Source organism: Daldinia childiae (genome assembly GCF_008694065.1).
Source record: "Daldinia childiae strain JS-1345 chromosome Unknown Scaffold16, whole genome shotgun sequence".
In the NCBI taxonomy this organism is placed as follows: domain Eukaryota; kingdom Fungi; phylum Ascomycota; class Sordariomycetes; order Xylariales; family Hypoxylaceae; genus Daldinia; species Daldinia childiae.
The window spans coordinates 184,617-197,307 of record NW_022984657.1 but is presented as its reverse complement, the minus strand read 5'-3'; the positions used below and the strand labels follow the sequence as shown (position 1 = coordinate 197,307).

The following is a 12,691-nucleotide window of genomic DNA, read 5'->3' as shown; positions in this document are numbered from 1 at the left end:
AGGTAGAACATATGATCCCAGGATATAGATTATTATTAATTGACACTCCGGGTTTCAATGATACGGTCAACGAAAACATAGCAGTTCTCAAGCGCATTAGAAAATGGCTGAAGATCTCACATCATGGCAAGTCATTGTCTGGGCTCATTTACGCGCGCGACATCAAAGATGAGCCAATAAGACTATCCTCCATAGAGTACTTTAAGTACATCAGAAAGATTACCGGGGGGGATATGAGCAATGTTATATTGCTGACGACGAAGTGGGATAGTCTTGGAGCCAACCAGCACGAAGGCGACTCTCGAGAAGCCGATCTTCGTGAGAAATCCAACTTCTGGAAAGGTATGATAGCAGACGGTGCAAATATTATGAGACACGATGACACGCCCGAGTCAGCCGAGAGAGTCATCTATAAACTCCTAGACAAGCAAGTTTCCAGTACAAGCGCCCATGAAGAGGTGATCAAATTACGACGAAGGCTCAAAGAGTTAGCTGAAGCTAAGCAAGAAGGTAAATGAAGAAAATACATGAAAAGTGATATTAACTAACATAATAATTTCTTTTAAAGAATACATATCACTTCGAACCCAATTCCAGGAGAACTTGATCGAAATTAAGGAGGATCATGAGCAACAATTGAAGCGTTGGGAGGTGAAATCCCAAGACCAACAGAATGAGTTGGAAAAACAGAAGGTCGTGACTACGGTAGCGGTTGCAGTCGCGGTCATTGCAATCGTAGTGGCCCTATGGATGTGATAAAATGGAAAAAGTTCGGAGTAACCAGAGATTGTGATAACTTCGTATATCAGCAGGATGATGAGGTAGTTGTATAAAGTATCGGGAAAGATACCAATTACTTAGGTACCTACCTATGAAAGGTCATGATGGAGTTTCAATTCGGTAGACAAAATTGCATAATGAACATATTTCTTCAGTTAGATAGGTATATCCATAGAGACGGCGTTTATAGCATTACACATGTTTAACACTTGAATAGAGCGATGCCGGACTTAATGATCAATATGATTCTATTGTACCATGTCTAAATAGAAAGGAGATATTACCAAACCCCAAATGCATACATAGAAACGTCTAAGTCGAAGCCAATAAGCCAAGGCCCCATCCATATATCCAAAGTCATATCTCATACACGCCTTCCCCTTAAGTCATAAACACCCGTGAACCATGAACAGCGTAGCCCCCCCTTTTCACACATCCCTCCCTCCCTTCCTCCCTCGTATCCACATCTACATCACTCCGTCATAGCATTCCTCTTCGCACTAGCCTCCGCCGTCAACATCAGACTCTTCGGCGCGTCCTCGCGCGGCATATACAGCTCGACGAACCGCAGGCCCTTCCTCTCGTTGAAGTCCTTATCGGCGAGCAGGTCCTCGAGCTCGCCGCGGGTGCGCACGGCGTACGACCGCGCCGTCTCCTCCGTCGCGCCGAACACCGCCGGCAGGTCCTTGTACCGCCACTCCACGATGTCGTTGTACGACGCGTCCATCCCGTGGATGAACCGCTCGATCGTGTACCCGTCGTTGCAGATCACGAAGATGATCACGTTCAGCTGGTGGCGGAGCATCGTGCTGATTTCCTGCACCGTCAGCTGCAGGCTGCCGTCGCCTTCGAACAGGATCGTTCGCCGGGCTTTGTCTAGACCCTCGATATCTTGCGTTGCTAGCGCGGCGCCCTGGCATGCGCCGACCGCCCAGCCGATGCTGCCCCAGAACGTCTGGTTGAGCGCCGTCACGTCTGCCGGGAACCGCGTCTCCCACACGCCGAAGTTGGCCGTGCCGGTTTCTGTGACGACGATGTCGCCTTCCCGGAGGAACCGGTCGATGCGCGACCAGAAGAATTCTTGCTTGATGACGGCGTTGACGTCGGGCGTCACGGGAGGAGACTCGAACTTGGGTGCCGGGAGGGCCTTGACTTGTGCTACGTCGAGGCGGTCGACGATCTTGCGTAGGACGCCCTTCATCCGCACGCCGGGGTACTCTGAGTATCGCACGATGCAGTGGTCGCTGTGCAGGTCAATGGACGTCAGCTGGGATAGACGGTAAGAAAATCCGGCGGTGTTGAAATCGCTCTTAAGCGCGCCGACGGAGATGACGAGGTCAGAGCCTTCGACCATTTCCTTGACGGCTGGGGCAGAGGCAGTTCCCGCATAGACGCCGCCGTAGCTGGGATGCGTCTCGTTTATGCCACTCTTGCCCATGGGAGTGACGAATACGGGTAAATTAGTCTTCTCGATAAGTTCGTGGACCTCGTCGAGGACACGGTGACGGATGGCACAAGCGTCGACTAGGATGACAGGTCGCTCAGCGGCGTGTAGATACTTGAGAATGACATCCACGACGTAGTCTTCCCGATCCGGGTCGTTAGCAGGTTCGGTCAGATCGATTTCAGTCTCGAGACGCTCGCCCTCGATCTTCTTCTCAACCATATCGGTGGGGAACATGATATAAACGGGGCGAGAGCGCAAGTAACATTCTCGTAGGGTATGGTCAATCTGACCAGCGATCTCAGCCGGATCATTGAGCTTAGCGACGGCGCAAGAGATGGAAGCGCTCATGTCGGCAAAGGCGTTGAAGTTGCCATTTCCTAGGGTGTGGTGCAGCAGTAGACCGCTGCGTTGAGAAACGGTAGACGGACACCCGACGATGTGAACAATGGGAACGTGTTCGCTATAAGCGCCGGCGATACCGTTGACAGCGGACAGCTCGCCTACACCAAAAGTGGTGACGATAGCGCTGATGCCCTTCACACGGGCGTAACCGTCGGCAGCATACGCGGCATTTAACTCATTGCAGTTGCCGACCCATTTAAGCCCGGCCTTGGGTAGATAGTCAAGGGCGACAAGGTTGAAGTCACCTGGAAGTCCGTGGACAGATTTGATTCCGATCTGGCGGAGCCTCGTGAAGAGGTACTCAGCCACGTCAACGGGCTTTTTGAGATTTTTCGTTCTGATATCCTCGCTAGTCATCGTGAGGAATCTTTCACTTTTCTTTCTCTCAGTTATAAGAGTTGAAAAAAAGATGATATATTGTTGGCGATTAATAAATCTAACAAGTTTGTTGTGTAAGGTATAAGTGGCGTAGAAGTGTTGGGATTATATAACAAGTAATGTGTATATAATAATAAGTTGAGGGGTAAAATAGGAGAGTTATATGTAGATGGAGATGGAGATGGAGATGTATAGTGTAAGTAGTCTGAAAGCTGATTTGACAATGGCTCGGAAGCTTAGGAATACACTACACTCTATGAGGGTTTGATATTGTTGTTAGTCGGATATGATTCAGTTTGAGTAGAATAAAGAGAAATTTCTCAGTCAGCCTCAAGGGAAAGGGACTTCAGCTAAATAGTAAATATCTCAGCCTCTTACCGTTGTCGCAGTGCAGGATACGAAAATCTAAAAAGGAGTTGGGCTAAGGAATCGTACGGCGGTTGTATGCATCGCCTGTTCTTGACAATATCGGGCCTTGTTACAGTGGATCATGGTGCATCTTCGGCGTCTCGCGATGATCAGGCGATGATGCAATGGATATCGAGTTTTTTTGCTTGATTTTTTTCTTATTAATTTTTTTTTTGCCCTTATGTCGGTCAGGGAATATACATGTGAATTCGTTATGATTGCATACAAACTCCAAGTCTCATCTTTGCATTGACTTTTTCTTAAGACCTTAAGATTACACGACGATATAATTCAATTTCAATCATTATCGACCTACCCTAACTCTACCTCACTCACTCACTCAGCTCATTGTACGACCATACCAGTAAAAAGTATCCATTTCTCTAATAATAAACCAATCGGCCGAACCCGGTTTGCTTTCGATGAGCCCCGGCTAGCCTGGCCGCCGGTCTGGAACGGCCCAGTAGTATTTACTGCGCATCATAATTGTCGATCTTTTTTTGGATAATGATAAGAAAACCGGTCAACTCCAGCTGGATAATACCGATTGGATTCAATTTTGAAGACCAAGAAAATAATAAAAAATAAAAAATAAAAAAAGTATTTTGAAAAGTGAAGTCGTCTATCTTTCAATTCGAGAACGCGACGCTCGCTTTCATCAGTCATTCCCTTCTATCGTGACATTGGTATTGTACATTGATAATACAAGTCAATAAATTCCCTCGCAGATCAACTTCAGTGGCCTTAGTAATCAAAGCCGGTTTAGGCCTTGGCTTGGCCAAAGGATAGGATGGCATCGCGAATTAATAATTGTAAGGTAAGTTTTCCCCGGACGACGAATCCTGACTCAGTCGCAGCGCCCATCTTTCCAGCCGGTTCGCCATCTCTCCTCCCACTTAGAACAGTCGAATTTCTCCTTGCCCAACTTGACATTAACTGCATTATGCGCTTCGCACAGCCATCTTCCAAACTCGTCTCGACTGCCGACTTGGATCTGGTCTTTCTCTATGTATCGCTGGAAATCCTCGGCACATACCCAACACGGATACAGTCTTGAGAAAACTCCCATGAATGTTCGGAGGTCGGACTGTTGAGCGGCGCTTGGCGTCTTAGGATACGTTGCGGCAATAGAATGCAGTAGGGTCCACGTGCTTCGGCCCAGCGTCTCTACGTCGGCTGGACAATCATCCGGGGTAGGATGCGGCGACGAAAACGTTGAGGCAGCCACCGCGCCAGCTCCGATACCAACAGCAGCGCCTGTTGCAGCATTACTACCAGACTTGAGAGAGGATTTAGTCATCTGTGCCCACGTAGAGAAATCCTTCTTCGAGGTGCATGATCGACAACTACAAAGATAAGCTCATATTAGTGGTTGGCGGGAAATAATGCAGCCACCGGCCTATCGTGATAATGGCTTAACTACTCACGGCTTGCCATCTTTTCCTATGACGAATCCTTTAGGCAGCTCGTTGGGCTGTGGCTCTCTCGTGTCGGCAGCCATTCTATTAACTAGTACGACCGGCGTAGAATAAGTGCAGAAGAAAAAAGGAACCGGCAGGAAAGCTCATGACAGTTTGCGACAACATCGAAAGTTGTCGGCAGGAAAAATAAATTAAGCTGAAGCGGATTTGTCAGTAGCTCGGCGTAAAGCGAGTACCGGCAGCGGCCGGTAACGCCACTTACTAAACACGGCCCGAAGAGAATGATCCACTTTAATGGCCTTACCTAATAGCTCCTTAACGCGCGAAAGTATTCCGTACTTCCACTTTATCTTAGGTACCTCTTAGTTATTACTTAGTTAATCGATTAAAGGTTTTTATCGATAAAAGCTTGGAAATCTTGAGTGAATCTTGGCGCTAGATGCTCCAATTACTAAAATGAAGCCAACTTTGATAAAGCTCAGATAGAAAAGACATCATCAATCGATGCTTTTCTAACCATCATTGTCTGAATTATCTAGATTGCCTAGCTTTTATGGCTTCAGACTCGGCCTCAAGCCTGGACAAAGTTCCTGTGCTGCTCCTCAAGACAAAATCATCGCCGACCGATGCATATGAAGACATATTTTCTATCCCTAGTGATGGTTTCCCTTCTTTTGAACCCATCTTCGTTCCTGTCCTTCAGCACAGGTTTGAAGATGACGGTATGCAACAATTCGAAAAGTTACTGCGGGAGAGGAGGATAAACCGTAACGCCGATAGCGCTTACGGTGGTCTCATATTTACCTCGCAGAGAGCAGTCGAGGCATTCGCCAAGTTAGTTGATGAGGGCAAAGGTCCGAGGCCCCTCATGTGTTCAGCGGCGTCCTCAGTCTCTGACTCGTAGGAATTAAATAGGTGATCAGACTTGGCCGCACCTCCAAGATATACCAGTCTATAGTGTGGGCCCTGCTACGACCCGAGCGCTCAAAGTCATTCCCCAGACACCCCCGCTCCAAATCTTTGGCGAGCATACTGGGAATGGCGATGCGCTCGCACGGTTCATATTAGACCACTACGGCGAATGGTACAAAGACCGTCCCACCAAGCCTCCGCTACTCTTCCTAGTAGGAGAGCAGAGACGGGACATTATACCAAAGACGCTAATGGACGAGACTCTGCCGGATAGTCTACAGATAAAAGTAACAGAGATAGTGCTATATGGCACTGGTGTTATGGAGTCTTTTGCTAGCGACTTTGCGGACGTACTGCAGAGAACAGCAGGCCGACCGGAACGATGGGTTGTGGTTTTCTCACCGACAGGTTGCGACAGTATGTTGAAGGGGTTAGACCTACTCGATCAGGAAACAGGTAAGGCTATCGAGAGGACGAGCGATGTGAAGCCGCCAACCTCGATTGCGACGATCGGACCGACGACGGCGAATTATCTCAAAAAGACGTTTCATCACGAGGCTAAAGTATGTGCTAAGGAACCTACTCCGGAAGGAGTACGACAAGGCATAATGGAGAATATGGTAAAGGATATATAGATTAGGTATTTAAGGTAGGTGATGGGACTAGAGCTATGGGTTTAGATCTGGATATATACCTACGTATAATATATTGCGTGTAGCCTACTTCGTATATGCATATTAAAATCATATATGAAACGACTTGAACAAAAGAAGCCTGAATAGCATCTTGATGATAAGATATAATAGTATAAACTATAATAACCCAGATGATGATTCAGATACACACAGACTGTAATAGATGTAAGCTACAACAAGGAATTTGTTGAATTTGTCGAATAATAAGTTTCCAAGAAACAAACCAAGTTCCAAGACCCCCAAGTGGTACGAGTTTAATAATTGTTTGATAAGTATTCGCAAGTACATATTTGAAGGTATATTTTGTATGTAATGTATTACCTAAAGTACCTAACGTAACCTATATAAACGTAGGTACCTAAGGTAATCGTTACTCGAGCTTTCCTAATTTCACTTACTTTTTCTTCTTCCTACTATTTCAACTATTATTTAATTCCTTCTTCCTTATCAAAATTTATGGTTGGTATCCTCTCTATTAATAACTACCTAAATTCCACCTTAGCCAATACGACGTAGTTATACCGCTGCAACACCCCCACTACCCACTACAGGCAACTAACACAGCTGTCTAAAACAAATAAAAATAAAACCCACCCATCAACAGCCATCGTCACGCTACGTCACATTCATGATTCCATTGCTGACCTATCCTTGCCTAAGGAGAGGTAAAGATTGTGCAGCTTAATTCGGAGTAACCTACCCTAAGACGAAACCAGAACAGAGCTACATCCATACCTACATATAATTCAGATCTCCAACATCTTAGCTGCTTAACCTTAGGTAGCTTTGTCTAACTGCTATCGGAAATCACCTAGTTAAAGGTCTTAAAAAGTTACCTAGGTTTAGGTTAGATTACCTAGAAACTAGATCGACACACCATCACTCACGCGCATTTCTCACGAGACCTAAACTCCAACTACCGACCATGAGCATCAACCGACAAGATACCGATTTAATAGACCTCTCGCCTATATCCTCCGGTCCCTCCACCCCCATATCCCGCCACCACCACCAATCCCACACCAATACCCACACTCACACGTTCCCGGAGTCCAAACCGCAATCTCCTCCGCCCCAGGGCCCTTCCTCCTCCGGCAGCGGCTACGGCATCATATTCGGCCTCTGGCGCCGCTTCTCCTCGCTCGAGTCGCCCACGTCTTCTCCCCTCTCCCACTCACAGCTATACAATGCCAATTCGGAACCCGTAGGCGCGGGCGACGGTATAACAGGGCCGTTTATCCCGCCGACGCGCCGCACACCGTCGCCCCTGCGTGGACTGCCTTCTCTCGAGCCCTTGGTGCTGCACGGCTATCGCACTGACACGCGGACTGATGAGCGGTTGCTAGCGCATGGTCTGGCGGAGGAGATCAGGACGTTCTTGCCCGAACGATTGAAGATCATCGAGGACTGGCGGTTGGTGTATAGTTTGTACCAGGATGGCAGTTCGTTGGCTACGCTGTATAAGCGGTGTGAGGAGTACCGCGGACGGAGGGTCGGGTTTGTGCTTGTTATACGGGATGGGAGGGAAGGGGTGAGTATTTCTCTTATAGCCCAATCGTCTATTTACTTATTTATCTACTTATGTTCATAACGACAATACGACATGAGGATATATCTTGGAACAAACTATACAATATCGGCTAGCTGACCTATACACGCAACAGACCTTCGGCGCATACCTGACAGAAGCACCACACCCAGCGCCATCCTACTTCGGCACAGGAGAATGCTTCCTCTGGCGCGCAAGCCTGCACGCGCCTCTCCCTCCGCCCCCCTCCGCCGACACATCCAACATGAACTTCCGCACGACGACGATCGCCTCCCCGACCGCCACCACCAACACCAACACCAGCACTACCAACGCCGACTTCCCTAGCGTCGACCGCCAGCCCGCAAGCCAGCTAGCACCCGCGCCGACCGACCTAGAAACCGGCAAGGCAGCGGCCTCGGCTTCGGTGCAGAGCATCCGGTTCCAGAACTTCGCGTACACGGGCGCCAACGACTACTGCATCTTCTGCGAGACGGGCTTCCTGTCCGTGGGCGGCGGCCGCGGCGGCACCTACGGCCTGTGGCTGGATAACGGGCTGACCCGGGGCCATAGCGCGCCGTGCGATACGTTTTTGAACCAGCCGCTTAGCGACGAGGGCGAGAAGTTCGACGTGTTTGGTGTGGAGATGTGGGTTGTAGGTGGCTGATGCGAAGTTTAATGCTGTAGTAGGGGCGTTTATTGTTGTTGTCGTTGTTGTTGTTGTTAGTATGAGGGTTGTGTGACATTTATTTCATCGACTCGATTTTTTTTTTTGCTCGACTCGACTAATAGGAATGAATCAGGATGGGGAGAGCATGAAGTATCGCGATAATTTCGGCAAGTGTTTATACGAGCAGCAAGGCAATGGGAAGCTCGTCGTGGTGTGGTGTAGCATGATGCGGTATACCGATGAACGAGCCAAGCCCGGCCAGGCAGGGATGGAAAAGGGGCTGGAAATACCTAGCAGATAAAACACTGAGATCATGACTGGGACAAATAGGCGTTCCGGTTCCATAGGGGCAGGCAGGCAAGCAAGCAAGTACGTCTTGCTATTTTTTGGTTGTTTTTTGTTTTGTTTTGTTTTGTCGGTGGATGGAATTGCTAAATATATTATATTAATTCTGCTCACTACCTTTGACTTTGGCTTGGATGTGTGGTGAGAGGTTGGCCGCCCTGGCTTTGTGCATTCTTCTTGAAAAGATCAGCTAGGGACGGATGAACAAACAAGAATACCTTACTAGGCTGCTTTCTAGAATGATAGTATACCCGATTTTGCTATATCCGATGACATCTCCGTAGACACGATGATATAAGACATGTGGACCAGCGATGCCCTTGAAGGCAAGAAAACGGACGAGTCAAGGGGTAGTAGTAGTAGTAGTAGGTATAGACAAGTAGAGATGGCACCAAGACAAACTGGTAGTTTATTCACAACTTTACTATAGTCTACGAATTACTCTCCCCATTGTTATTTATATATATAGGTATATATATAATCGAGCCATACATGCTAAGAGAAAGAAACCCTTAACATGAACAAAAATACCGCTCTAAAGTTAACTAACCCATGTTTTTATATTCCTTACCCGTATATTAATTAATAAAAAGCCCTTATAATTACAAACCACGTAACTACCTAGGTAAAGCTATAACTATGTATATCTATTATAGTGAGTAAACACCACTCCTCTACCACGTTTTAACCGAGATACGACTAAAACCTATGCCCGTAGTAGTTATGTAGTTACCCCTAGTTATTATATAAGTTCTTAACCCTCTTGTACGCAATAACCACGTAGCTACCTACCTAAATAGCAAAGAGCCTAAAAGAACGGAAGACACACTACCTGGATTTATTAAAGTAATACAAGCACACTGGCCTTGATACAACTTACTCACCCCTCCCGATTTGCTATACTAATTATATAACATATATCACATAACTAGCAACTCAACCCCATGAAGCTCTAATCTCAGTGGTGCAACCCAAGACTTATTTATTTATATACTACCTACCTATCTGCAATGAACATACCGTTTCAATATCAAACCCAAGAACACCTTAGAACATATACCAGACGCTAAAACACCAGGTACTCACCACGTAAGGCGTAAATTTATAAAGTATATCGTGGCATTAGTTTTACTTGAGAGTTCTTATACTACTTGACAAGAGCAGTCCTTGAATACTTTGCCTATTCATCTTCCTATTCATGCTCGGTGTTGATCTATATTCTCGAATAACCTTACGTTAATCACGACCGAGCCTCAACGATATTTACTTGGCGAGTAAACAACCAGCACATAATTCAATAAGCAAACAAGCTATAGGCAATAGAGTACCAGAAAAAAATGTCTGTTTTACTACTAGCAAGAGTAAAGAAAAGAAATCGGAGAGAAGACAAGATATATCCTTATCCATCTGGCCTCTCCACAGTCATGCCAGATCCCGCACCAGATCTCGTGGCATAAGATCTCCACCTTCCCCTCGCGAGTTATATCTTAGGGTACACTACTCCTCCACACTAATCTTCGAATAAGGTATGTTTATCACCGTCCAGTTACTCTCCAAGGCCGCCGCCACCCGCTATGCAAAACCAAGCGCCATCCCTCAGCGGCGATGCCTTTTGTGTGGATCCGCCAGCGAGGGGGTGCGATCTCGAATCTTAAGGTTCTGCATGAGCTGCGAAATGCTCTCCCGAATCCTGAGTTTGCTCAAGAAACCGCTGTTCTACCGCATAATCTCTTGATAGATGAGTTGTTTCAACTGCTCTTTGCTAAGGTTGTCCTTGTGCTTGTCGAAGTCGAAGAACTCCTCAGGAATCGGGGGTGCGGTAGGCTCGTCCTCGGGGTCGTGGTACGGTTCGAGGTAAGGGTGCTTCAAAGCTTCCTCCACCGTGATGCGCTTCACCGGGTTGAAGGCTAACAACTTCTCGAGCAGGTCGAGCGCCAAATCGGAAGTCTTGGGGAAGAGAGTTCGGAATGGGACCTTCTTCTTGAACGGAAGAGAGCGGATGTACTCGCGAGCGCGGCGAGACTTAATCCCATAGTAGTCCTCCATGGTAGGGGTACCAAGGACGTCCAGGATCAGGGTTAACTGATGGTGGTCTACGCATTGTTAGCAAAAGGTTCGTTTGATTCCCAGGTAATTTAGTCACGTACAGTCCTTTCCAGGGAACAAGGGCTTCCCGCTCAGCATCTCGGCAAGAATGCAACCCACGGACCACACGTCAATAGCCTTTGTATATTCCTTAAAGGTCAACATAATCTCGGGTGCACGATACCATCGAGTAGCAACGTATTCCGTCATGAAACCAGAGTTGTCCTCTTGAGACGCCGCCGATCGAGCAAGTCCGAAATCGCAAACTTTCAGGTCGCAGTTAGCGTTCAACAGGAGGTTGCTAGGCTTCAAGTCTCGGTGAAGCACATTTGCGGAATGCATGGCCTTTAGCGCTCGTAGAGTCTGGTAGATGAAATACTGGCAGTGATCGTCAGATAGATCCTGTGTGCGGATCACCCTATGCATATCCGTCTCCATCAGTTCCTATAGCACCGTCAGTAACTAGCCTTGCACATGGGTTCCAAGGTCATCCATCTCGTACCTGAATTAGATACACCTCGGTAAAAGACTCGTAGCTGCGCGGCTTCTGGATGTCAAGAATAGAGATGATGTTCTCGTGGTTGAAGTATCGAAGAAGTTTCATCTCTCGAAGAGTTCTTAAACAGAACATAGAGTGATCAAAGGGAGTAATCTTCTTAATGGCGACCTTCTGGCCTGAAGGCTTATGTATCGCCGAGCTATGTACGGTTGGTTAATAATCTGACCTGATTTGGACTTTTAAGATATCTACAAGCCTACCAGACGACACCATAAGCTCCCTCGCCCACAACATCTTGAATGTCATACTGTTCGCTAACGTTGAAAGAAATCTTCCGGGATCCGGCCGGATTAGGAGGATTTGCTCGCGACATGATGGTGTGTTGTTAAGGAAATATGTGCTGTAAGTCGAATTCAAGACCGAACGCGGGAGGGAACCTAAGAGCTTGAAGATTCCACCGCCTCGGGCCTCAAGAGCGGATTTATTAGGGTCCTGCAAGGGCAATAAGAGCGCCTATATAGGTAATCTCGGCTCGCCAAGGAATATTAAAACTCGTGCACGCTCCACTCAGCGGAGTACAACTCGACAGGATATTGGACGACGAGACGACGCTATTCGCACTTTCCGAAATAGAGTCCAACTCGCCTAGAATGCGGAGCCGACAAGTATGATTTGTAGAGATTAATACTCCGATAGATCGATAGTCGCAAAGAGTCGGGTTGTTTGCTTTATTGTGGCGTCGCTTCGTTTCGTTCTTTCAAGCTGGCGAACGAAATATCGGTGCTTCTTTATGCTCGTCGAACTCAGCTTAGTGCGTCAATGCTGCGGTTATCCGACTGAGCTGGAAGATGATGTGTTAGCTGAGGTTTTAAGACGTAAAAAAAAAAAAAAAAAAAAGACAAAGACAACAGCTGCGGCTGAGACCAAGGTGAGGAAATAAGTGATAATTGATCGTCCCGATATGAAGATCGGATGCCGTGGGGAGTTAAGCGATTTGATCCGTGGGTCTGTGCAGATTAGGCCGGCGTAAATCGTGGCGTTCTCACCTGCAATTGCTATTTGGTTCAGCCGAATGTGATGGTCCTACGAAGACGAACTACTGGGGATAGAATAGTTCGCGT

The 12,691-nt window shown here is 47.3% G+C and overlaps 5 protein-coding genes across 5 annotated transcripts; 2 read left to right on the top strand and 3 right to left on the bottom strand.

Annotated features, from left to right (window-relative positions):
* Positions 1 to 1,252: 1,252 nt before the first annotated feature.
* GL218_09148 (Pyruvate decarboxylase) lies at positions 1,253 to 2,986 on the bottom strand (the record flags this gene model as incomplete). Its single annotated transcript, XM_033585974.1, has 1 exon — positions 1,253 to 2,986. The coding sequence occupies one exon, from the start codon at positions 2,984 to 2,986 to the stop codon at positions 1,253 to 1,255; it is 1,734 nt and encodes a 577-aa protein (XP_033439876.1).
* A 1,276-nt stretch (positions 2,987 to 4,262) lies between these two features.
* Positions 4,263 to 4,916, bottom strand: GL218_09147 (Mitochondrial FAD-linked sulfhydryl oxidase ERV1; the record flags this gene model as incomplete). The annotated part of the gene is made up of 2 exons (XM_033585973.1): positions 4,263 to 4,761; positions 4,843 to 4,916. The coding sequence occupies 2 exons, from the start codon at positions 4,914 to 4,916 to the stop codon at positions 4,263 to 4,265; spliced, it is 573 nt and encodes a 190-aa protein (XP_033439870.1).
* Positions 4,917 to 5,389: 473 nt separating this feature from the next.
* GL218_09146 (Uroporphyrinogen-III synthase) lies at positions 5,390 to 6,383 on the top strand (the record flags this gene model as incomplete). The annotated part of the gene is made up of 2 exons (XM_033585972.1): positions 5,390 to 5,690; positions 5,752 to 6,383. The coding sequence occupies 2 exons, from the start codon at positions 5,390 to 5,392 to the stop codon at positions 6,381 to 6,383; spliced, it is 933 nt and encodes a 310-aa protein (XP_033439869.1).
* A 985-nt stretch (positions 6,384 to 7,368) lies between these two features.
* GL218_09145 (Oxidation resistance protein 1) lies at positions 7,369 to 8,942 on the top strand (the record flags this gene model as incomplete). Its single annotated transcript, XM_033585971.1, has 3 exons — positions 7,369 to 7,974; positions 8,108 to 8,626; positions 8,775 to 8,942. The coding sequence occupies 3 exons, from the start codon at positions 7,369 to 7,371 to the stop codon at positions 8,940 to 8,942; spliced, it is 1,293 nt and encodes a 430-aa protein (XP_033439871.1).
* Positions 8,943 to 10,702: 1,760 nt separating this feature from the next.
* Positions 10,703 to 11,943, bottom strand: GL218_09144 (Mitogen-activated protein kinase; the record flags this gene model as incomplete). The annotated part of the gene is made up of 4 exons (XM_033585970.1): positions 10,703 to 11,079; positions 11,134 to 11,515; positions 11,574 to 11,769; positions 11,831 to 11,943. The coding sequence occupies 4 exons, from the start codon at positions 11,941 to 11,943 to the stop codon at positions 10,703 to 10,705; spliced, it is 1,068 nt and encodes a 355-aa protein (XP_033439970.1).
* Between the last annotated feature and the right edge of the window lie 748 nt (positions 11,944 to 12,691).